This window comes from Corvus hawaiiensis, chromosome Z (assembly GCF_020740725.1).
Source record: "Corvus hawaiiensis isolate bCorHaw1 chromosome Z, bCorHaw1.pri.cur, whole genome shotgun sequence".
Lineage (NCBI taxonomy): Eukaryota > Metazoa > Chordata > Aves > Passeriformes > Corvidae > Corvus > Corvus hawaiiensis.
The window spans coordinates 46333283-46358913 of NC_063255.1; the positions used below are offsets into that span (position 1 = coordinate 46333283).

Sequence of the window (25631 nt, forward strand, 5' to 3'; positions counted from 1 at the left end):
ACACCTTCACGTGACACAGGAGTCCACCAGCACTCTGCACTAGTCTCACAGCCCATGACATCTCCCCAGCACACAGCAGGTTTCCCCAAAGCAATGCAATGAGCAGCACCCTGCTAGAACTATTCTTGGCATGGCAGGGGTCATGTTATTTATATTTTCCTGATGATTCCCATTGTGCTTAATCTGAAAGTTTCATCCTTCCTGTGCCCCAGAGGCAAATGCAGGGACAGGTGTGCATGGGGTAGCTGTGCTGCTGACTTCAGGGGACTGGAGAGACAGCCTGAGAAGAGCCACCTGTGCTAACATTATGTTTCCTTGCTCTTCCAAAATATGCAAGGAGACAGACCAAGTTGCAACAGAGAAGTAGCAACAACGTGTTTCTCACAATGACTTGTCACAGAAAAGGAATGTCTTACAGCAAATGTTAAGAACATCTATGGGACAGAAGGGCTGAGCTCTCGATCTGTGTTCCCATGCCTGTCATACCTGCACTGGTGCAGGTGTAAGGCATAAGTCTGCCATTGTCATTGAGTGGTCACTTAATCACTTACAAATTCCCTGAACCAATCTTGCAAGCTCCTGTGATGGAGACAACAGCCTTTGCAGGGAGTCTGTGTCAGCAGAGTGGCAAAGCCATTTCCTCAGACTTTCCCAGGCTCTGCTCTTTTCTCTGATGGCCAAAAGCTTCCAGCCCATCTCCCAGGCTAACACTCTCATTTTCTTTCTAGATTGATCTGCCAGTGCACCATGTAGAAATATGGTAAGATTCTAAAAAGAAAAAGACAGCTGAATTTTTCAGTACTCCAAAAATTACAAAGCAGAAGTGCATTTCTCATCACATGTAAGTGGCTTCACTCATCCATAACTCTGCTTGGAGCAAATATAAATTTCTCTTGCCCTAATCTGTTGAACACCAAACCAAATTACATTTATTACCTATGAACAGGCAGGAGTTTAACTTACAGTTAAACTTTGCTGTGAAAATTTATAAGGTCAAGTGAAACTGTGGATCTGTAACCAAATAGAATTTACTTCAGAATATTTTGCCCACTACCATATTTCAAACATCCTCACTGCTGGCTTTACTCAAAACCATCCTTATCTACCTGAGCTCAGTCTCCAACTATGTCTCTGTGAAAGAGCTCAGTGATCCCTTCGGGTGAACATCATCTGCACAATTGGCATCCAGAAAACCTATCCTTTCATTTAAGCCAAACTAACCAAACCCCTTGGTTAATCATGCTTCTTTCTGGCCCAGAAAGAGCCTCCACCAAACCACAGAAAGTCGTTCTTACCTCCATTCTGCCAAGAGGCACCAGGATCCAGGAATTGTGATGAACCAGAAGAAAGAAGGAATGGAAAAGACATCAGTGACGTTGTTCCCTCTGAGATGCGTAAGTTAAGATTTCCATGCTAGGAAATGTGTCTGAGAACTGTAAGCTGTCTGGAAAAAAAATGCACCTAATTCTGTTCTTTTTTGTACCTTATTGTGGGGGAGAAACATTAGGCAGCACTGAACACTGTAAAGTGAGAAGGAATGAGGAGGAGGAAGTGGATTGTTGATGGCAGTGCCAGCTGAAGTCGACTCTTGCATCCTAAACCCACACTTTCATCCTGATCCTTTGGATCCTATGTAACCAGCAGGTAGCATCCTCTGTTTAAGCCTTGTACACATCCTTTACTTCAGGCAGCAGCTGTAACAGGTAGGAGAAGCCAGGGCTGGAGATGCAGCTCTGGCACACAGCAGTGGCCCTGGCTTGCAGTGCCATAGGGAGCTGGGCTGTGCCAACACACGGAGGAGGAACTGGCCATCAGCCAAGGGCCAGGACACCTCTGTCCTGGGAGCCTTGTGAGCTGGGACAAGGCCAAGGCAGACTCCTGCTCAGGTCTAGAGGGGTGTTCCTCCTGCTGAACACTCACAGCCTGGAGGAGTACAACTTCTCGCACCAGCCCAAAGCACCTGTCTGCTCCACTGCATTTGTCTCTCCAGGACAGAGACTTGCCTGGGTAAAAGCAGAAGTGTGGATGGGAAATACAGCACCAAGTGTTGAGCATCTTATGGGGCAGAATTTCCTGCTAGGTTTCAATACCCAGTGTAAGAAAGGGCATGATTATTTTCTCAAGAAAGCAGAAGCTAAGGCACAGAAAGATGAACAGATGCCTGCCTGGTTAAAAGCAGTACCAGGGCTACCATCCCATGTCCTGTATGATTCCTCTTTCCCCCTCTTTCCCCTAACTAAATTCCCTGTCCAAAGAGGGAAGGCACAAGCTGACACCTTTCTCTCTGTGTGCCAAATGCTGTTATTTAGCTCTGACAGAGATATTTCTCCTCTTTGGAGAATCCTTTTTACATCTGGGAGATGTCCCTGAGAGAAGAGATAACTGCAGGCAAGGCAGGGTACTACTCTGACAGCAACCATCCTGCTTTCTGGATGCCAACCCCTTGTGAAGCTGAACTGCTTGAAGATATTTTCACTTTGCTGTTAGATGATACCAACGCTGGGTCATGACCACAACTTCCTCCACATGGATGAACTTACCAAGTGTGCTTCTGGGACACAAAGTACAAGACAGCATCAAACACTCAGGAAATGACAGCTATTCCAGTCTCCAAAGTGTAAGAGTATATGAGGAAATAGCCTGGTGGAGGATGCACTTGTACTCAAATTTAGGCCCCTGCACACTATCAGCTCTCCAAGGCTTCCCCTCTTCCTCCAGAGTACTCCACACCCCTTTACTCTTCCACAGCAGGAAAAGTTAAAAAAAATGAATGGCCTCTTCTTTCCCTGCATACCTGAAATGCTGATGGTTGCTGCTGCTTTTGCAGCTCCAAAAGTTTTGCTGTGTTTGTTTGTGGCGAGGCAAGTGAACAGGCCAGGTCGGGTGACGTACACTTGCAGTCTGGAATCAACCACTCTGTCTTTGACACTTTCTGCTACAGACCCTGCAGAAACCTAAAAGAGTGAAAGCCCAGTGCAGTAATATATCCAGCAAAAAGGCAAACAAGCAAACCAAGGAAAAATCTAAGAGACACAGCCCCAAGCATCTAAATTAGCAGAGGAAGATGTGGCAAGGAGACAAAAGTGGCGGAGAGCTAAAGCTGCTGGCATTACTTTGGTGCTTTCCTAACAGCTGACTTCACATGTAAAAATAAATGTTAAAAGATCTCTCCTATTTCACACTTCAGCAATACTTTTGCAATTAGGTTTCAGTTCAAGAGGGTCATAGTCACAATTTGGCTTATGTAATTGAGCTGGCTGATTACTACAGGGCTTCTTGTAGTAGATTGTTTGCCTCTTCATGCCTTAGCAAGGAAGAGCACAAGATGACTTTGTGAACATCCGCTATACAGAGGAAGAAAAGAAAATAGTTTGGAAGTCATTGATTCTGGATTAATGTAACCACTGCCATACTCTCAAAGCAGTCATGAGCAAAGAAAGTGCTCTGGCTCTGGCTTCAGCAGATATCTGGTAGATTTACTTATGTCACAACTGGAAATATGGAAGGGGCTGCAAATACAATGATTAGGGCTAATTTTGGCCAGCTCTTTTCCCAGATCAGAAATTCCCAGTTAAATGGACTTGAAGCCTGCTGAGTGTGGTGCGTTGGGCTTGATTTACAATCAAGTCTTCCCTGCTGATATGGCATTCATTAAAGTAGGAGATCATGGTACATTCAAACTCTGTCTTGTAAAGGCAGTAGGAAGCAGAGCACTGCCTGCTCTAACCTTCATACTGATAGGAAGCATCAAATGTAATTCAAGTGAGATATGTCGCCTGTGGATCCCGTAGGTGTGACCTGACCTAAGGACATTGCAGATTGTTTCCCTGGATCTGTCCCAGCAAATCACTCTGCCTATGCATCTAACTCAGACAGAGATATCAATCTGACCTCCCTGGAGGTTGGTAAAAATGCACTTCCAATGAGATCTTTAAGTGAAGTGAAATACCCATAGGTATTGACAACGATAATTGAAAAAGCAAGAAGGAATGCATCAACATTGTATCACATGTCTTGTAAGCAGATTGGATTCTCTATGAAAAGAAAATGCTGGAAAGAATATATTTGTTTTGCCTCACTCAAGCTCAGCTTGGAGTTGTGGTGAGAGAATGTTCATGGGAAGAAATCACTAAATAATCAGACCAGCGCAGTTTGTAAGTACTGCAAGAAGTGTGTCAGCTGCTGTGCAAAGGCAGGGACAGGGGATATTTTCAGCCTTGTAACATGAAGTTCATTCAAGGGGGTGGGAGCTCAGGGGATATTTTTTCACAGATTTCTCTTTTGTTACAGTGCTGTTCAAATTTAATTCTAGAGTCTTTTTCTCCCTAGAAATGATTCAGCACTAAAATGGTACAGGTACCTTCTCAGTGGTAAGGAGGAATTTCCTATGGGCCGCCCCTGCTTTCCCGCATCTTAGTGGGATAGGCAGCTGCTTGCCCTGAGCAGCTTGTGCTAATCCAGTCTTCTCTCCCTGCTTGCTCCTCAGGTGTACCAGTTCTGGCAGCACTGGACTGTGCCCACTGAGCACGGAGAACTGGGATTGTTCCTTCCAGCTTGGGACACAGGAGGAAGAGGTTTCTCAGGTAACTGCAAGCAATACAAGCAGTATGCACCTTGTGCAGTGGAAAATCACAGGTAGTGGTGCCCAGGACCTCCACACTGGCCAGCTGTTGTTTTCTCTAGTGGAAACCTCAGGACGTTCACTTGTGTTAATTGATTCCCTTTCCTTTTCAAGCACATTTCCTGAGATTTTGTTTCCAAAAGTTCTCTTTTTAGCCTTTAAAACATCACCTCAGCTACCAGGAAATTAGAGACCTCTTCAAATCTTCACATCTGGCTCATTTATTCCTGGATGTGTGGAAAACTACATTATAAGGTCCATGATGCTGCGTGGTGCATAGCGGGAGGAAAATGAATTGTGTTTCTATTTATGTAGGCCAGGCAGCTGCTGCACAGAGGAGTTTCCATCCTCCTCTTCCAGGGCAGCTCAATAAGCTCAGCAGATTCCCATTCTTTGAGCCTCAGGACAATTACAGGCTGGTGTTCAGAGACCATAATGTCACAGCCATGCTGCATCTTCAAATGACTCACCATTACTGTGAGCCAGCCCTCAGATTCACCATCTCCAGTCCACTGGCTTCCTGCTGACTTTCCCAGAGTCGGGCTCTCATTAAGGTTTCCTTGTCATATTTAAAGTGAAGCAATCTGGAGCATTACCTTCCTGGGACTGGGAGGAATTCCAGGAATTCAGACAGGAATGGGGCAGAACAGATATGACTAGTCAGGCAGTGGCCCCAAGCAGGTGCTGAGCACCATCTCATGCACCTCAGTTCTGTGTGGGACCCACGCATTAGGATCTCAGCAGAGCACAGATCTGTGCTCTGAAAATATGCTGTTCTTGCCAGGCACCTCAAACTCCTGCAAAAGGTTTAATTCCCAGGGGAAGAAGTCTTAAATAAATGCCTACTGTTGCCTCAAACTATATACTGTCAGAAACCAAGCACCCAAGTGTCTCAGCTAGGCTGATCTGATCTCTTTGCTGCTCTGCCTAGCAACCTTGAGGGAATATAGAAAATTAACCTTAATCAGACTGAAGGACACAATAAGGTATAGAGGAAGCAAGGAAGGCAAGGCAGCCTGCAGAGCAGCCACGGGGTCTTAATAACGTGTTTTAACGTACAGAAAGAGAAGACACAAACCATGATGGTGATAGCCCCCTGAAGTAAGAACCAAGGGGATTTATTAGTCCTGTTGAACAAGCAACTCCACAGGAATAGTCTGGATCAGCCTTTGCTCAGAAGGACTTGGGGTTGATAGGGTGTTAGTGAGAAAGAGCAGAGGCAAATTGCCAGCCTGCATTCAACAGACACTCCACCTGCCTCCATAGCATCATGCTTTGGGGCTCACATCCTTAAAAAAGTTGTCAAAAGACCAGAATATAAAACATGTTCACCATAAGCACAAGAAGACTAGGGGAAACCCATGGCAGGCTTGGGCTGCAGAGTTGCCGTGACTGTGGTACCCTCCTCACTCCCACACAGGCAATACTAGGTGTCAAGCAGCTCTTCAGGTCACTGAAGTGAAGGCATTGCAATAGCCTACATACAGACATGAAAGCCAGACAAATTTGAAGCAAGTACATATCTTAAGTGGTCAGGATCATTGGACCACAGAGTCTTTCCTGTGAGATGCAGTGGCTTTGCATCCCTTTGTGCCTGCTGCTGAAGAAGGTATGCCTTTCTTAAGAACATGCCTCTGGCAAGGGATAAATTGATGACATATTTCACATCACCTAGGTCAGTCTAGAGAATTTCGGGTCTATGCTCTTCTTTAAATATGCTGTGCGTAATGGTGTTCCACAGGTATTTTACCTCAAGATGGTTTGCTCTGTCTAACTCCTTGGTTTGTGTTACTTTGTCAAATGCGCAAATTTGACTTGTTATTGTTACCACATTATTTAAAAAGGAAAGGAAAGATAGGTGCAGAAATACACAATGAAGTCCTAGAAATTCTGTCTTGGAGGAAGGTTGAAAGGGCCTAAAGCACTCTTCATCTTGGTCTTTCAGATTAACAAATGAAGTCACCAACACCCAGGAGAAGGGGGACAATGTTTTTTCAGAGGAGAAAACTGCAGCAGAGAGATGAGATGGACTCAACCAGATTGCACAAAAAGATACTAAGTTAGGAAGGAATAGAAACCACTGGTGCTGGCTACCAGCCCTGCTGTGCTTCTGGCTGATAGCAGTCCTCCAGGGCCAAAAGCATGAAAAAGAGGCACTTACAGCTTTCCCATTTTCCAGCCAGGTGACAGTAGGGACTGGAAGGCCTGTCGCCGTGCACCGCAATGTCACCATGGACCCAAAGGTGATGTTTTGGGATTCAGGAGCCTTCAGGATTCTGGCAAACACTGTAGGAGAAGACAAAGGTGATAGCTGAATGATGATGTAAAGCTGAGGCTGGTGCTGACATGGGGGTGCTCCCTTCCCAGTGGGTCTTGATGTAAGTCACAGCTCCGTGAATAAAAGTAGAGAAAAGAACAGGCTTCCCAGTGAGTGACAGTCATGGGAGAGAGATGAGGAGGAGAAAAAAAGTATTCAGTGTGGTTACATTCTGCACCTTACAGACCAAAAGTTTACCTCTGGAATTTCTGTGTCAAGTCCAAGGCCTCAGAGGAGGTAATGTGCAAGAAAACCAAGAGCAAACTCTTCAGTAGCATGCAGATGGAACAACTTACAGCAAATAAGCAGCAAGCTACCACGCTGCCCTGCCCAGGATGACCTCCTGCAAAACTTGTTCCAAACCATCAAGGAGGACCACCAGTGTGGACATGAAGGTTAAGGGTCAGATAAGCATCTCAGTATGAATGCAGTGATTAGGACTTGCTATAGAGCCCTGCAAACTGGCATTTTCCACACAACAAGCTGCCCTAAGGGGAGAGAGTCTAGCATCAAACATCAAGGTATGAGAGAATGGCTGGCAAAACTAGGAAGATGAGACTGCAGTGGGAAAGTAGATTCTTAAAGTGGCTTCTCTTTTCTACTGTTCTTGCTCCTTTTGTGGCAATATGGTTACAGGGCACTTTGCAGATAAGCAAAATAAGCATTCTTTTCCCCCCTCCCTTCCCCTTTTTTTTTGTTGTTGCTTTTGGGGTTTTTTGGGTGGTTTTTTGTTGTTTTGCTGGGGGGGTGGGCAGGGGAGGCATGTTTTTGTGAGGGGGAAGGGTGGTTGCCTGGAAATAACAACTGTATTTTTGCTGAAAACTTATTTTGATCCAGAAACACAACCCTGGCAGTCTTCTAAAGCTGCTGTACTTGGACCATATACAGAAAAGCAGAGAAGAGAAATTTCCCACCTGGAACATTTGAGTTTTGACCTAAAATTTTTAATGGAAACACAGAATGTCTGCACAGAAGCAGGCTGAATATCACTGTCATTTCTAACTTTTTCTCATGCCTAGTGAGTAACACCTTCTGGACCACACAGCAGTGTCTAAAAGTCTCCATCAAAAACATTAATAAGCAGAGAAGTTTCTCTTGGACTTGTCAGAAAAGCCTGAGATCTTGTTTGCCACTTTTTCTATCTCTGTGTTTCTCCTTATCAACATACTTCACCATGCCACAGTCTTCCGTTTTCCCTGTTCAGAGTTAGAACATCTGTCCCCACTATTTGGCATGGGAAGGCTTTGTCTGCAAAATTTCAGTTGAACTGAAAATAAAGTACATGCTTTCCACATAGTCCTTCCACTCAGTTCTGACCTGGTATGCAGCTGAGATTTGTTTTAACAAAACAAAGCTTTTTGCTCATGGATAAGTAGCAGTAGGAGTTAATTTCAGCATGGAAACCTTTTTGTCTTAAGAGTACAGTTATTCAACAAGCTCTTGGGCAGGAGTTTTTAGGAAGATTAAATTTCATGTCAGTGAAGTGAAAATGGTGAGAGGATAAATATTATATTGAGCTTCTTAATTCTTCTGTGTGCTCCGAGCAATCTCACTATCTTTGCTCAGTGTCACTTGCTTGAAGTCAAAGCAGAGCAGCATCAGGCTTCTGCACCCCCTACCCCTCAGTGAGGCAGCAGGTATTAAACTCTATCAGTAATAAGCAAAGCTGCAGTCGCTGGCCAGGGGCTTTTCTCATGAATAATAAGTAAAATGAAACCTTTGTCTGAAGTTTCGCTTCAGGCCATTAACACCAGATGGTTTTGAATTCGGACCCAAGTTTTGCATGCTAAGCTCATAATTATTTTTATACTTCATTTGGAGGAATACTAAACTTTGGGGCTTGTCCTCTGGCAGCAGTTACATTCACATGGCTCCTGCTGAAGCCAGCATGTTAGCTTCCAGAGTTGGAATATGGCCTTTAGTGCTTTCCTTGTGCTGCCCAGTGTGCTGCTGGGACCCTGCCCTCCTGATGCTGCTCTCTGACTCTGCTGCTCGGATCCTGCCCAGTTAATACCAAAGTGACAAATTACCAGCACCCAGTTAGCTGATGCTGGATGGTGGCACATATGTCCCCCTCTGTACTAGCTGCTCTTCCAAAATCTGCTAGGATCTTTCAGCCAGGAGGAAAAAAGGCACTCTTTGAAAGAGGCAATAGCACAGGCAGGGTGCAAACCCACAGTAAGCACTGTGGCTGGCCCAGCTCATGCATGGCATGGTGCCTGTGGGGAGGTCCAAAAGCTGCATTCCACTTCCCAGGGTCCTCCCACCAGCACTGATCACTGCACTTGCTTTAGTAGCCCAGCACACTGCTGGGTGAGCAGCTGTCGGCCAGCATAGGGACGGCAAAGTGTCAGACCATTCTTAAAGTCCTAAAACACCAAATATAGGGATAAAAATCCAGCAAACAGCTGCCAAACATTCACATGTTTCTGGTAGCAAGTACTGCAGGGAGGGATGGTTAAATAAAATTTGGCATATAAGAAGCTAAGCTGATTTCCAAAGTGTGGAAGAATTGAAATTCCTTCTATCCCCTGTGCTACCACATACACTTTTCAGGAACTTCAAAATTGAAGTTACAGGTTTAATTCTTTAACATTACAAGTATTTATATTTGCATGTGTTTAAAAAATATTTTACTTAAAGTTTAGCTACATATTTTAAGTACTTAACTGTAGATGGTATTACTGGAATAAACTGGGGAAGGGGAGAATGTTATTGTTTTATTTTTAAATGAGAAATTTCCTGGTACAAGGGCCAGACTTCCTGGGTCCCAACAGGTTTTGGAGAACGGCTGATTGGCTGATCCAGGACACATTCTCCAAAGGCTCTTAATGACTCTGGGAAAGAGTATGAAAAAATAACAGCAGCTATTCCTCACCCACATAATCTATGAGTAGATGATCAACACACTGCCATTGCTGTCAGACATGAGTGCTGTGGAAAGGTCAGCATGGGATGTGTAAGCGCAGCCAGTGTCACCTTCCACCTGTGCAAATCCGGGTAAGAACACCAGGATGAGCTCAGGGTCCATTTTGGCAACTGCATGAGCAACACAATCTGTCCTGTAGCTAAATGGCAAAACATAGTCCCCAAAACTATGAATTTTCTGCCCCCCTCCTCCCCCAAATTACACAAGGAAAGAAAAGAGGCAAAGGCAAGGAAGAAATGGCAAATCTGATGGTGCAGCTGGCAGGAAGAGGTGGATGAAAGGCAGGATGAGGAAGGATCAGGAAATAGCAATAAATGTTTGTAAAATTCACATTATTTGATGGGCTCAGGAACATGTCTTGTTCTCAGTTTTCCTCAGAGTGAGAATTTCCAGCAATCAGGTGATTTCTAATACTTCCATTATTTGTCTGCCTGTTCCAGATCCTCCTGAATGTGGATTTTGCCAGGACCTTTGCTTGTTTAGTTACATTCCCATTACAAGGTTAGCATCAATACTCCTGGGCTCTCTGCACTGGATTTACCCAAAGGCATGCCAAAAAGCAGTGAGGGAAAGTGGGCAAAGAGAGCTTCATTTATTTATTTATTTTAGTGGAAAATGAAAGAGAGGAGCTGTAAATGAAATCCAGACAGCTAAAAGCCAAGCCAGCATGTCAAATTTCACTCCCAAGCCCCTTAATAAATGTGGGGTTTTTTTACAGCCTTGGTAAATGATGTGCTGTGCACTGCAGGGCTCGCTAGGAGGTATCTGTACCTTGGCCAGCTGCTCTCGTTTCTGAGAATTACATAACATCATCCAGTCCAAACAGTAGGGCTTTAATTCAGTCACAAAATTTTTATACAATAAAAAGATTAAAGCAGTGTACCCTCCACCCTGCCCCCACTTTGAATGGCTAACTCTTTCCAGGTGACTTTTTTCCCCATTGCCTTTGATTGAGCTATATTTCATTTCCCGGTTTTGGGGTCTGGTCCCGCAGTCCTGGCAGATGCCTGCCCTTAGTCTTGGTAAAGCCTATTTTTTTTGTTAAAGCAGGCTGGATTTGGCCAGTCACAACCAGACAGCTCTGTTGGTGGCTTGGGGCCATGCTGCTGCTTTTGGGAAAAGACAGACTGATGCCCAGAGCACCAGGACTGGTCAAGCACTTGGTTTGGGATGTGGGGCAGGTTGCTTTTCCTCCAGAGGCCACAGTTACTTTGGTGAACCCTGTATTTAAGAGAACATGAGCAACACTCTCCCGTGTACATGAACTAACCCAGCCTGTCAACATCCACAGGTGTTAACATCCAAGAGTTGTTGCTAGTACTGCCATACTGTAAAGCATCCCCAGTAGTCCAAACCAACGTAAAGCCCGGTTTTGGCTCCTAGTGGAGTTAAATTTGTGTTGGCAACCACCTGGCAACATTCCCTTCCCACTGCACCCCAAGCCTGCCCTATCATATGAGCCAGACCCAGTATGTTCATCCTGCCAGATCTGATCTCTCAACCTGCTTCACTTTCCCCAGCTGCTTTATCATGAAACATGGCCTTTTGGGTGATTGAATGCAGTTCTTAAGCATAATTTTTTTTTTCCAGCTAAGCTGCAGAACACGGTGCGTAAAGGCAAATCCTGTGTGCGGAACGTGTTTTCCTTTGGGTCCAGTGTTGTTTTGAGATCCAATGTGTCTACATTGTCGCAGGAACTACAATATAGGATACAATACTACATATTGTATCGGAAGCTCTCCTGATGTAAACGTCCTGGCAAAATTCTTGCACTGTGCAGAATTCATGTGTAAGTACTTAGCTAAATTGCAAGCATTTTTTTGTTTGTGTTCACCAGTGTTCCTGTAGCTCTTTCATACCTGAAGCATGAAAGATCAAAATTACTTCTCTGCAGAGGTGTTCTCTGGTCTTCGACTTCACTTATGAAGCCATAAAAAAATATTTATGCTTGGCAGTTGTATGCTCCAAAGAACCATGAACTTGTGCCACTGTGACTTTCGCCAGTGAGAAGTCTGTTTGTCTAACTCCCCTTTCAGATTCATTCAGCTCTTATTCATTCACTCTTCCTGACAAGCCTAAACTAGGCAGTCAAGGAGAGGTAAAAAGCAGAGGGACTACCATTTCCTTCGCACTGGTGAGAGATGAGGGAATGTCTGACAAATACATTTTTAAACACATACAAACCTGCAGCATTTGTGTTTCCTAGCATTAGGTAACCCACATAAAATCAAAAAAATTCTTGAAATACCTGAGCAGAGAACAGACCACACACCATGCTTATGGATCAGGGGTCACAGAGACAGCCACGCTGAGTTGTGTGCAGCAGCTAATTGCGTTCCAAGATCTGGGGCTGACCAGGCAAGACACAATCTCTGCAGTTGACATGACAGAACTGAATCCCACCTTGGAGAACAAACAAATTCTCCAGCAAGGACAGTCAACCACTCTTCTCGCAGCAGCAGCAGCAGCTTCTGTGCGCGGCTTAGCACTTCCAAAATGGGGATGGGTTAATAATTAAATCCCAAGATAACTGCAAGGTCAGTTTCACTTTGATCTCCAAGTATTTCTTAGCAAAGTTGCAGTATTTACGTTTTTTGTAAGCCTACCAAGTAAATACAAAGAGGAGCAGAACAGCTCAGGCAAAGCTGATATGAGGCACTTTCATTTATCTCTTTCAAATTGCTCCCCTATTTTTATTTAATCCATGTAAAAACATGCTTATTGCTAGAGAACCATGTGTATACAAGCTATCAAAAGAAAAAGATGTACAAATGCAGTAGGCAATGCACACAACCACTGTATCATTACTCAAGGAACAGCACTATCATGTATGGGGCCCAAAAGAGCAAGCTGAGGAAGAGCTGTAAGCAAGTTGTAAGCAAGCAGTATTTTATCATCCATTGCCCCTCACCCTGTTATTGTGGTAACCTGGGAGTTTAAGCCTCCAATGCATCTGAAATATCTGCATCTCAAGATCTCCAAGCTCTTCTGGCTCGTGATTTATTATTTGGGAGACTTGTGTCTTGTCATAGTTCTTAAAACATCATGCAGCATAGGCCAGACTCCACAGCAATACATAAACACTCAACCTGGAGCCTGAGGCTGTGAGATGGGCACCAGGGACAGTTCAAGGTCTGCGTGGAAGGAAGATGGAGTAAGACACAACATCTCCATCCTGAATCATATGCCTTCAGATTCAGAGCTGTAGTGTCTGATATCAAAGCAAACTTTTCTTGGCAAGGCAATAAACTTTCAAGATAACTTTATTTTAGGGCAGACTCCTAAATTTATGGGTGGTAGGACAATTTGCATTAGCAGAAGGACTCATATGATGGTAAACACATCAGCCACTGACTTCTCAGCTGTGAAAGACTTTATACTGCATGTAGATGTCTCTGGAATCCTAAAAGGTGACACCACAAACATGCAAAGATATAATAACCAGGAGTAAAATGTAAATAGATAGCTTATATCCTGTGTAACTATATAAAACCCATTCTGTACAAGTGTTCATCTCTGTATACAGAACAAACACCAGATTCAAGGACAAGTGAGGATAACATGTTCAGATTACTTCCCAAGGAAATGAATGAGGAAATTCTTTTCATGTCAGTACTGGTCTTATATATGTGTTTGATTTCTTTGAAGGAAAGACCCTTTTAAGCTTCCCCATGCTCTGTCTCATCTACAGTATAGAGATATATCAGGTGCCATTTAACTCTGCTTCTACCCACTACTGCATGTGAAATTGGAAAGGCAGGTCCCAGCCTCCCAAAGTCGAGGAGCAATTCCTTTGCTTGTTCCATTTGTGATCACAACCCACCGTGACTGCTGCCAAGTCTACCAGTCTGTGTGCACGTAGTGAAATCTTCATGCCTACGCACAAGTCTCCCTTTCCCTCTCCCACTCTAAGGAATCAAGCAAGCAGCAGTGGGGAATCACTGGGATGCCCAAAAACGAGATAATCCATGCATCATCCTGGCATCTGGTCTCCACCACTGGGTAACAGCAATGCCATAAATTTAATTACAATGTCATGTGAAAGTACTTCCTTTCACCTACTTTAAAGTGCTACTGGCAGTAGCTGCTAGGATGTTCCTTAGTTTGGAGGACAGCAAGAGCCGGTTCCCTGCTCACCTTATCTATCATGCAAGCTTGATTTTTAGTGTTGAAAGCTCATCTAGCTCCTCCTACGTCAGAGACCCATCTTTGTTCCAAATTCTCAACTCCCTGTTTGATATGCCCTTTTTGTGAGGGGCTATCTGGGGCTCCAGCCACTTCAGGATACTAGTCTCAGTTTGTTCTGCCCCACTGTATCTGAAAGCTATGGATATTCTCTATCCTCTACTCCCTTCATTGTTCTGCAGGAAGGTCATGACTTCTAGCTAGCCAACAGTTTACAAGAGAGAGGGATTTTAACTGCCATATCTTTTTTTTTCCTCAAAACCACAATTCATGCAATGATGTGAGAAGGTCATAAATTTTTCAAGTGCCTTCCCAAACTCTTTGTTAGGGGAAAGAGGTTTTTGTGAAAGGAAATAGTAGGCTCAAACGCTTCTTAAAGAAGATTTGAGTGTATGTGCCTTCTCCGAAGCCTCATGCTCCCAGGAAGCCTGCACTGCACTTCCTCAATGCCAGAGGCCACCCTGTGACAATGACTCGAAGGCAGCATGAACCTCACGCCAATGTCACTGAATAGCTCACACTTACTTGCCATTTGCTGAAGGTCTGGGGCTGTTTTCTTCCTCCTGCAGCTCGCCTGTTACCCTGTAATTAGGGCTATGGTTGTATCTGCGGCATCTGGGATCCTTGGGATGCCTCTGATGAATGCCGTAGGTAGGAGGAGATTTAATGAGATATTCTGGGGTTTCAGTTACACCCACACCACCCCGCTGAGGCCAGTCAAATACTTTGGTGTAATTACAGGCAAGATTGGTCTTACCCTGTAATGCTCCCTCACCCCAAACCCTTTGCAATTTTTAAAAGCAAACTGCAGTATTCACCATTTACTGTCATAGAACAGTGCCTGCAGGTACATACACCAGCATCAATGCAGACAGAAGGCTATCCTTTCCCAGAGTTTCTGCCTCTGCTCAAGGCAGAGCCAAGACTCCTCTTCAGTGTTGGTATTAGAATTTCCAGGAGGAAATTTCACACTCTACTTAAATGACAAACTGCAAACTTCCTTGCCAGTCTGCTATTTGGTAATTCACCTCACCCAAAACACTCTACCTCAAAAGATGATGCAGATAAAAATTCAGATTTCACGCTGAAATCTAATCCATAGGAAATGCAGCAAGGCAACAGTCCTGACAGGCTGCTTCAGTGGTCTCTTGGTATCTCCTTTTCCTACATCATCTATGGCAAGTGCAGGCAAGTTGACACAAAAGCATAAAAAACTTTCTGGATGACATATCAGGAGTCAGTTTTCATTAGAAATACAGACCATCTCTGGAATCCAAATTGATAGAATTATCTGCACTAAATACATGCTTTTATTCCTGTTACTTGAATTTTGATGTGACTTTCCAGTCTGTTGATTTATCTAGGAAGCAAATTTGTCCCAAGACTATATAAGACATCCAAAAAACAGCTGAAGGAAGCTAGTGCTTTACACCTACAGGGATAGCCTCTTAACTAAGTAGCAATGGCTTTGCTTTCTATTGTCAAATAGTTTGCCATCCCCTCAATGGCACGTGAATTAGACAAAATTATTTTTAAAAATCTAGACCAAATCTGGCAGATCCTTTCTTCTAAAGGGATGATTCTCCAAGGAAAACCTTCCTATTTTTAAGACTAAGGCAGTTCTCAGAAGTGGCTTACAGGGGAACATTTTTGTGGCCTGTGGTAGGGTATTATTTTAGTAGCTAGTAATAAGCAATAAAATGTGGCCAGGAAAAGACTTCTATCTACCAGGGCTGGAACTCAAAATCAAACAACATCTAAGTCAGGAGAGTGTGAGGAGCATTGCTTCTACCCTTGTTTTGATTTCATTGTTTTATTTGCAGCCACATAGTAGCACAGGATGAAGTGGAGCAGCAACATTTCAGCAGAGAGAGGAATGAAATGGCCTAGTCAAAGAAAGGGTCAGTACTCCTCAACCAGCGCCTCTTCATACACTTGGAAACTGCAGAGATTTGAACCAAAAATGTTAATAAATCCATGGAGAATACAGGTAAATATTTGTTAAACACGCTGGGTCTTCTAACATTTGCTCTGGCTAATTTGTTTGTTTCCTTACAGTTTTATGATTGCTAATTTCTCGACGTGTCTGTAGAGTGATGACTTCAAAACTAAACATTATCACACAGTATACTCCTGAATTCCACAAGTCTCTGGTGCCACAGGCTGGAGATCAAGCTCAGTTTTGTGTAAATCACAAGATGGAGTTGCACCTAACTCAGTACACAACCAACAGGACCATCCACTTACTCTCTCCTCTCACACAGCAGTCCCTGTATTTATCACCTTTTTCTTTACTTGTAAACATTAAAAATACATCACTGGGCAAACTGGAACTTCAGAGTTCTAGCTGGACACAACACCTAGAAAGACACAACAGAAAGTTTGTTCCTCATCCTCAGGGGAAGAAAAACCTTCTGCACACCAAGTTCCACTAGGCTGTTCACCCTGTCTTCCTACATCAGAAGACTGCCACTCATGCTGCGGCCGGATTAGAAGGACATCTCTCAGAAGAACATTTTGCCTTCTGTTGTGTTAGTGCTTATTCCACCACAACCCTTTGTACATTTCAGTGACAATAACTCCATTAATTTCCAGAAAATGCTCTTTCATCAGTTGAAGATAAAAATAAGGCTAAGGCTGAAACATGGTTTATGGCTTTGTATTTCATTTATAAGCAGGTGTTACTTCTAAACTGTCAGAAATTCATGGTCAACTTTTCAATTTCTTTTGTGATTTTTTTGTTTTGAAGGATGAGGAAGGACATATAGGACAGGAGCCCATTCTACCAATTCACAAAGTGTCACTTTCCTTCCCCCAAGGACAGAAGAAACATTCTCCGAAACAAAGCAAAAAACTGAGCCCAGGTCAGGCAATGACACCCGTAAATCATCACAAAAATTACTGGTTTGTGGCTGTTCTGCAAGAGACACTTCTTATTTCATGCAGGAATTTACTTTGAATATACTTTGAATACTGGATATAAGGACAATATCTGAAAAAGATAGCAAGAGATTAAAGCAAAACCATCCAATGGAATTTATTTCACATATTAAGAAAAAATTAACAAGGCAGCTTCACTCTGTGTCTGAGTGATAAGCATGCTCATAACAGGAATATTGCCATGCCTTTCACCACACAAGAGCTCATGGCTTTTAATATATTCTTTTAAAATCACACGATTCATACATAATGGACATGGAAAATACCATTCTTAACACACATCAAATGTTGGGGGCTGCAGAGGGTGTACAGTTTTAGGCAGCAGGCCCAGAAGCTGAACCTGAAAATCTCTCACATAGCTTTTGTGGAGCCAGTCCTATTAATGGACTGGATCAATGTCACTGCAAATACCAACAAAAACCAAAATTCCTCCTGTTCTACTGCCTATGTACATAAATAGCTGTCCAACACATAAGGGAAAAAAACAGACTAAAGTCTTACAGACCCTACAAATTCCAAATGCTCAGAGGATGCCCAAAAAATGCCTTCTTGGCACACCTTAAGTCTTTATACTCTGCCCTGAATTTTCACTGACATCAATGGGAATTTCTGCATTTGATGACAAATCTCAACCCTATTGATGGCAATAGCTGCCCCCCAATTTATTCCCAAAGGAATGATTTCTTATTTCAGATAAAGCTGGAACATCTTAGCCATCTCAGTCAACACCTTGTTAATAAACTTCAACCTTCAGACATCTATGTGAACTACAGGTCAGGTAAGCAAGCAAATGCTTCTATTTAACCATAGTCCTGAATCTGGGATTCATCCAGGAACTTTTCAGCCAGAGATTCACTTTGAGCATCAATACAGCAAACAACAGGGAATCTGTGGAAATCCTTTGGCAATGTACTGCTTCATTGAGTATATAAATACTCTTCTAGGTTTAGCAGAAGTTTACATTACCAAAACTGAAAATGCAGTGATTAAAAAGCTAGTTAGCAAAATGTTTAAGATCATAGAAAATTAATAAAAACTGCAGGTCAGAAATGTTACCTCCAGGAAATTAAAAACACATTTCTTGGCAAACGTAATATTGTTCCTTTATCTCAATGCACAAGCTACCTTCTGTAGACATCTGTGGATGTACAGTAGCAAGAGGAAGTCATCTTCACATGCTAGTTTTAGCAGACCCAACAAACTCAGCATTTCTTGTTTTGCTTTGCAGAGTAGTGTGGAAAAGGCTGTTTCTGCCTAATGCACTTCTGCTTCATACCAGTACTTTCACTAGTCCTTCTTTTCATAAGTTGAGTGGGCTGTAACTAGAAGAACCAAGTGAGTGAAATACAACCATACAGCTTCTGCACAGCTGCGAACCAGCTCACTAGTGGAGAACCAATTTATGATGACCCCAGCACATGTCAGAAAGAACCAACCCTACTCCTCTGAGGCATTCCTCAGAGCTAAACCAAGGACGTATCATTTTACTGCTACAGGACACACCAAGATCATAAAAATTTTGTGTAACCCTTCTTCAGGAGTGCTGCCTATCTTGCACGGTCTCTCACTTGGCCCACTTGGCCAACACTTGCCCCTTGTATCCCTTCTCCATCCCTTATCTCCAGAGCCTATTCCCTGATGTTAAATCAAGGGGATGCTCCATGGCCTGTTTATTTTCTTAATATCCTCCAGGCACCCCAAGCAGGCTTTCACTGAGAGCAGTGCTGTCCACAGAATCAGCACAGCTCCCAGTAAAGAGCCCAGCTCTTCCCACAAACCCAACAGTTAGGTCCATTATGATCATGTATGTACCACTTGTGGATTATGCCTTTTAAAAAAAGGATCTATTTCACCATCACTTATCCAAATTCATGTGGGTTTGCCCCAGACTTGGAGAAAAGATGCAAAAAGGAAGGCTTTTAAATCCTTTTAATTAAAATCCTAACTCAGGATTAATTTATTAGAATTCATGACCTAAGCCCTGGTGCCTGAAGCACACCCTGGGAAAGCAAACAGGCTGCCCTAACTGGGGACGGGTCTGTGCAGGGTGAAGCACCCACAGAATCCTTATCTCTTTCACTACATTCCCTGATGAAAATCGGAATCTGAAAAATCTATTCTACTACGAGAGGCCTCCAAAGTTTTCTTTTTCATGACAAGAACTGCACCTGAATTTTCATCTAAAACCTGTTGCTCATATTATTTCAACTTTGCTTTAAAAATAATAAAACTTTAAAAATACTGAAGCTGTACTTTAAAAGTAATAAATAGAGGCCAGTATTATGAATGCTGAGGAAAGCTGACAAGGAATAGAAGAAAAAGTATTTGGAAAATCAAAATAGCAGCATTTTTTAAACAGTTCTACCTCGGACAACTGAAACCAGACAAGTGGGACCACAAGGTAGCTCAGGAGTGTTAACATTTGAGCCAAGATTGTTGTCAGTTTGAACAAGTGGCTCCTGCACGGTTCATTGTATGTACTTGTGACTTGCTGTAATTTCTGGGCCCAACCTGAGCAAGTCATTGAAGCATGTGCCTGATCAAAATTACATTAAGGAGCCTGATTGCCTGCAGAAGACAGAGTCAGTCTTTCAAGATCACCTCTGCACTTTGAGCACTAAAGCTAATTGCAGGATGTGAAATCCTAGAAAATAAGGGGCTAATGTGTATGTCTCAAACACTGGTGGCCATATAGCTGTGGAGCCAACCAAGGACTGTTGGGAGCAACAGCCAATTACCAGCAATAGCTGGAAGTAGGGCAGTACATTTCTGGAACAAGTGTCCTTGTTCTGGCTCCTGGAGCTCCTGGAGCTAAGCACGACAGAGTACAGCAGAGGCGCAGGAATGAGGCCAGTGAACAGGCATGGAATGTAAGGGGGGATCAAGAGCACCCAAGATCCCTGAAGCCCCCCCAACCCATTTCCAGAAAGGTCTACAAGACTGGGCTGCACATGAAAACTCATTTGCATAGAGAATGAGAAATTTAGCTCCAGCCCACGGAACCTTCACTATAAAAAGGACTACAAGGCCTGGATATACATGCGTTCCAGGAGCCTGCATACCCCATCAGCTGGATTGATGCTGGAGCCAGGACTGGTGATACCTCCCTCTTCCTTTCTTCTTTTCATTCTCTCTCCTTCTCTTTAATCCCTCTCTCTCTCAGTCCCTCTCCTTCCATCCTAGCCCTTTCTCCAAAACCCTCTGCCCTGTTCTTATCTAGGAGGTCGGGGATTAACATACACGTTTCCATGCCAAACGTGTAATTTACTACTAAAACTTTGTAAGTTTTTGCAGGCCCTCTTCCTTTTGTCATTTCTTTCAGCCATGAGGATCTATCATTCTTGGGCGCTCCCTTCCCTGCAAGGGTGGGATGCCACACGGGACTAATGCTGGACCCATTAAAATGGAAGCACACAACAAATCAGGATCCATGTGATCTAGATCTAGCTAGGCATAAATATTTACACTGCTCTTTGAATGGACATTTGCCTTGGAATTAAATATTCATAGTTAACCGGCCATGCTTAGTCATTTTATTTTAATATTAAACCATGCTACGCAGACTGGTGACTCCAGTGAATACTAAGGACCAGGATTTAATAAAAAAATATTGAAGTGTTGTTACAGAGAAACAATAAACAACAATTTTCATAAATTTTCTGAACATAATGAATGCTCAAAGAATACTGGAGTGTGATTTTCCTGCTTTGATTAATTTTAGTATATTATTTACTAGGAGTTACTTTAAAATACTGATACTAATGGGGTAGGAGAGGCAGGAGGGGAGGGATACTAAATATTATAATAAAAGTGAGGGTGATGTGTGTGCATACGTACTTGCATGCATACACAGATGTGTGCAGAGGTAGTTATGCTAAATATGCACGAGAATTAATCTAAAATACTGTGAGGGGAAGGGATTTGCATGCACAGCAAGCTGCAGTCAGGATTAATACCTTTGGATTTTGGAAGCCAAAAATGTAAACTAAACATGTGTCAGTCTAGTTTGGGTGGCCACCCAAAATTAGATATATTATATAGGTGTCCTACCAGAGAAACCAAGGTGAGTCTGGAGAAGAGCATTTATTTATTCACCCAACACAGGAATGGAACATGAGGGGATAATTTGTGTGGGAGCATTGAACTGCCACTGATTAATTAGGAACTAATCTACTTCATTTTAAAAAGAGCACACATACACACCCCAAGCATGGTATTTGTGGATTATTTTGCCAGTCCTTGAATTAACAGGTCACTGCATAATTCTGGAGATAGAGATAAAACAAGGCATTAACCTTAGCAGCCTGGATTTTTGGTGCAATTCCAGCTTGTTTTTAGATTCCCTAACTAGCTCTGGCAGATCTGGAACAATAAAATTGCAGTGCCGGAGGCCCTTCAGCATGGAGATGGCATTTGTGTGCATGGCACCAAGTAGTTGCCATTCACTGTTTAACCCTTTACAAGCCTTTGCCCATTGTTTCAATGACAGGGACCAAACTAAAACCCAGGACTCAAGCTGTTCACATCCAGATCCAGCTGTTTTCAGTTTGCCTCACTGCCTGGGAGAAGTACCTGTCTGAATATAGATTAAGAATAGCTGCCTTCCTGTTTGAAAGCTATTTAAGGAATTTCTAGCATACACAAAGTCTGTACATATAAATATTAAAAAGGGAGAAAAAAAACCCTGAAAAATTGGTGCATGTTTTTGGAAAACAGTAGATCTACAGAAATGTGTAGTTCAATCTAATATACTCTATACTGCTCCCAGAAGAAAGTCTATGTTCCTCTTAGAAATGGGATTGCACACTAAGTAATCTCTGACTGTTCCAAGCCAAATGTAACCTACAATAGTATTTTGAAGCTTACTAGGTAAATGAAGACCCTTCTCCACCTTCTACAGTACAGTCATTCTGGATCAGAACTAAAAATTCGTTCATCTACTAAATCAGTCATTCCCCACTCACTCCACAAGCCCTTTCCCAACCCAAATTCTCTTATAGGATTCAGGAAGATGAAATGCCTTGTTGCCAACATTTAGGTTCCCCTGCATTCCACTGTTCTCAGCACTCTGAAACTGGTGGTGACTCTCACCACAAAGCAAATACTTTCTGTACAAAAGAATTGGACATAGAGCACATAAAGACCAGAAACTGAAAAATCAATCTGATGTTCATTTAGTGGGCAGAAAATGTTCATGTCCACAAAGGGCAAAGTTCTCCTCTCCTCTCCTCTCCTCTCCTCTCCTCTCCTCTCCTCTCCTCTCCTCTCCTCTCCTCTCCTCTCCTCTCCTCTCCTCTCCTCTCCTCTCCTCTCCTCTCCTCTCCTCTCCTCTCCTCTCCTCTCCTCTCTTCTCTCTTCTCCTTTATTATCATCCTCTAGGATGGTTTTGTGGACATCAACATGATACTTTAGTTTAATTCAAGTTAACTGGGTATGCACAAGGGGCTGGCACATGGAGCTTGAGCCTGGTTCAAAAGTTACTCACCTTCCACCACCACAGTTGCAGGTTTCGAATAGGCTGTGCCCAAACTGTTCTTGGCTACACAACGATACTGTCCTGCATCTTCTCTCTGAACATTGTGTATCCTTAAATTCCCAGAATCAAGGACAGCAATGCGAGCAGTCTCCTGCCAGAGGAAGGAGCAGTTGAGGTGAGGACTCTACATTCAGGCTGCACACAAACAGCATCAAAAATTTGTTTGCAAAGACTGGGCTTACATGCATGAAGACTATACATGTTGTCCTACCATTGAAGGATTTGGGGCCAGCTCTTCCTGCTCAGCATTGTCCTGACATACTCACCCATCCCTATTTTTGCAGATCAGTGTATTATAGCTTTGAAAGAGTTCTTACTTAAAAGAATGCTCACAAATGCTTTCATCAGTATTTGGCCATACTAAGTAGTAACAAGCATATAAAATATACATACACAGAGAACATTTGGTTTGTATGTAGATTTATTGCAGATGAAGATATTTATGAGATGAGCCCTGTTTTTCCAAATGTTTCCTTTCTAGCTACTAGCTAGCTACTAGCTAAATACTGTAACTAATGCTAACATTTAACACAATACCATTACAAATAATTAGCATTACTAAAAACCATTCTCTACTCACCTTTACAACTGTTTCTCCTTTGACCCACGAAACAGAAGGTTTTGGATTCCCCATTGTAGTGCATGGAAGAACAGCCTTTAACCCTTCTATTATTTCCACATTTATAGGTGGACGGGTTATTTTGGGTCCTAAAATTTTAAAAGCTAAAAATTAAAGTTGGAAAGAAGCTAAGACATAGTAAGACAAATTCAGAAATAACATCAACAATTCTGCTGCTTTTTCTGTGTGTTGCTGGAAGATAGAGCAGTCTTTCTTTGTCATGGACTGCCTTGGTAAGAAAGATCTTTCTTCAGCACAGCATTCAGTTTCAGTTTACGGATGCAAAAGCAGCTAACTAACATGGGTTATTTGTTTTCCTGAGTGGAGTTTGACAGTCATTTGAATTAGGGCCTGGGATAAAATCCAAATTCAGATAAGAGTATTTCCAGTATTGAAGAATGTTAGCATTCCAGGTTCTGCCACTCTTCACTGAGTAAACACTGTCTTGTCTGAAAGCTCAGATCTGGATTGAATTGATTTTGAAACAGTATTCAGGCCTGCCTCTAGCTCAACAAGAAGAGTATGTAAACTCAATTAATGTCCCTAACTGAAGGGTTTATAACTATGCTAGTGAAAAGGACAATGCAGCATTAAAGAAAAAGCAGTCAAACTCCCTTGAAGTTAATAAGGGATAAATTTAAATTCATTTTACTGAAAAAGGAACATGGCCTATCTTACTCTGAGCTGAGAGTATAAAAGATCATCATCTCCATATTTTGGGAGACCTGACATTTTGAGTCCCTTGCATGATAACGAATCAACAGGAAAAACAAGCTTCAGAGACATCACCTCCTGGCCACCACCTGCAAGTGACTGGGATGCTGTGGAGCTCCAGAATTACCAGACCAGGAGGGTCATCTCATTAGCACAAACAAATCCTTTCCTACAACCAGATGCTTTAGCCAGAATATATCTCTGGTACCCTTTAAAGCATTTGTGTAAATAAATCCAGCCACGTGAGTCCAACTTTACTGAGTTTGGCACATACATATCTCTGTTCATAGGCAAGAACAAGCCTTTTGCCTTCCATGTGGGATGATGAGATTTACAACATGATGCTCCAGACCATTAAACACTATTATTGAGAGCATCTGAACATAATTTAGTTGAATTTTACATCCTCAGGTAGAAACCTGATTAGTGAAATCTTACTTTTAAAATTCGCCAGGGATCAATGCAGAGGTTTAATCTGCCAAAATGCACCTCTTTTACAGAGTTTTGCACAAAGGGCATTCTTCAAAGCATCAGGTTTTGTCCTCTGATCCTAGAACAAGTGTGTGTTATTCAAAGTGAATTACCACAGCTGCATTAAGTTATGATCTCATATGCCATATGATGTCTCTGCCTCAAAGGACTGCACCCAGCTTCACAAGAACATGGGTCTGCACTGAGCGTGGATCCCCAGGTGCCATGCATGGAAGTCTGCTCAGGCTTTTGATTAAACACTCACATGGCGTCAGGAAGAAATTGCATTCCCACTTACGCATTTTCACCTGGAGAGCCCCACAGCTCTGGGCAGCTGCTCCAACCCCGTTATCTGCTGTGCAGCAGTACACCCCATCATCACTGTCCTCCACGCTCAGGATGGTCAGGAGCTGCCCATTCCTCTGGATGCTGTACCGTGTGTCAAACAGCCTGCAGGGCACAGCACAAATTGTCAGGGACCACCAGGGATGGAGAGAGGGAATTGCATTTGGATATGCAGGCTGCTGATGGCACTACAAATTACAATAAGCTTTACCTTTGATTTTCAACATGCAAGCAGAAGGGAAGGTGCTGAAAATGTTGAGTTCAGCCTTAAGATTCAGGTTCTCACTAGACCATGCAGTTCCTGACTGCCACTAGTGTAGCAGCAATTTTTCCTCCAACCAGACATTGGTAACATAAGTAGGTATCATGCTTGGGGTTTTGACTGGCCAAGGACAGGCATGAGCACAAATAATCTTTTCCAGCTAGGTTCTGTTTAAGGTATAATTGCTCAGTGCAAGCCAAAGACTGCTTGTATGGGAAATAGAGCTGGCGGAAGCTTTCCTTCTTCAGGGGAAAAAAAAAAGGAATTTTTTTTTAATTAAACAGATAAAGTTATGGAAATATTTTTACAGTTGTGAAAAAAGACACAAACCAAAAACCATACCCTTTTGTGTCTACGTACTGGAGTGGTTTTGTCTATTTTTTTTGGACAAAAAAACAAACAACAAACTAGTGAAGAAATATGCTTAAGCCATCTGAAATTTAGAGGATTCAAGGACAGCTGTATTTTAATGACCGCAGGCTTTAACTGGGAGATTTCAGAGAAATGAAGAAATCCCTGAAGCTGGAGCAACAAAAATATGGGATATTGCAACAAATGTGCAGCAAAGACCAATTTTACATGTGAGCATGATGAGAGAAGTGTGGTGTGTGAGTAGGGGGGATGTGTGTATTCAAGTGTGAGAGCCAGGGAAAGCAGAAAGATGCCAAGAAATCAGAGGGCTAAACTATTGA

The 25631-nt window shown here is 42.9% G+C and overlaps 1 protein-coding gene across 1 annotated transcript in view; it reads right to left on the reverse strand.

Moving 5' to 3' along the window:
• Window positions 1–25631, reverse strand: part of MUSK (muscle associated receptor tyrosine kinase) — a 57903-nt gene that overhangs the window by 25689 nt on the left and 6583 nt on the right. Inside the window, exons 3-8 of the mRNA XM_048292706.1 lie at window positions 24631–24782; window positions 23109–23236; window positions 22478–22619; window positions 6783–6907; window positions 2795–2954; window positions 1296–1302 (exon numbers count right to left, since the gene is read on the reverse strand). Coding sequence (XP_048148663.1) covers window positions 1296–1302; window positions 2795–2954; window positions 6783–6907; window positions 22478–22619; window positions 23109–23236; window positions 24631–24782 — 714 coding nt within the window. The remainder of the gene's footprint in view (window positions 1–1295; window positions 1303–2794; window positions 2955–6782; window positions 6908–22477; window positions 22620–23108; window positions 23237–24630; window positions 24783–25631) is intronic.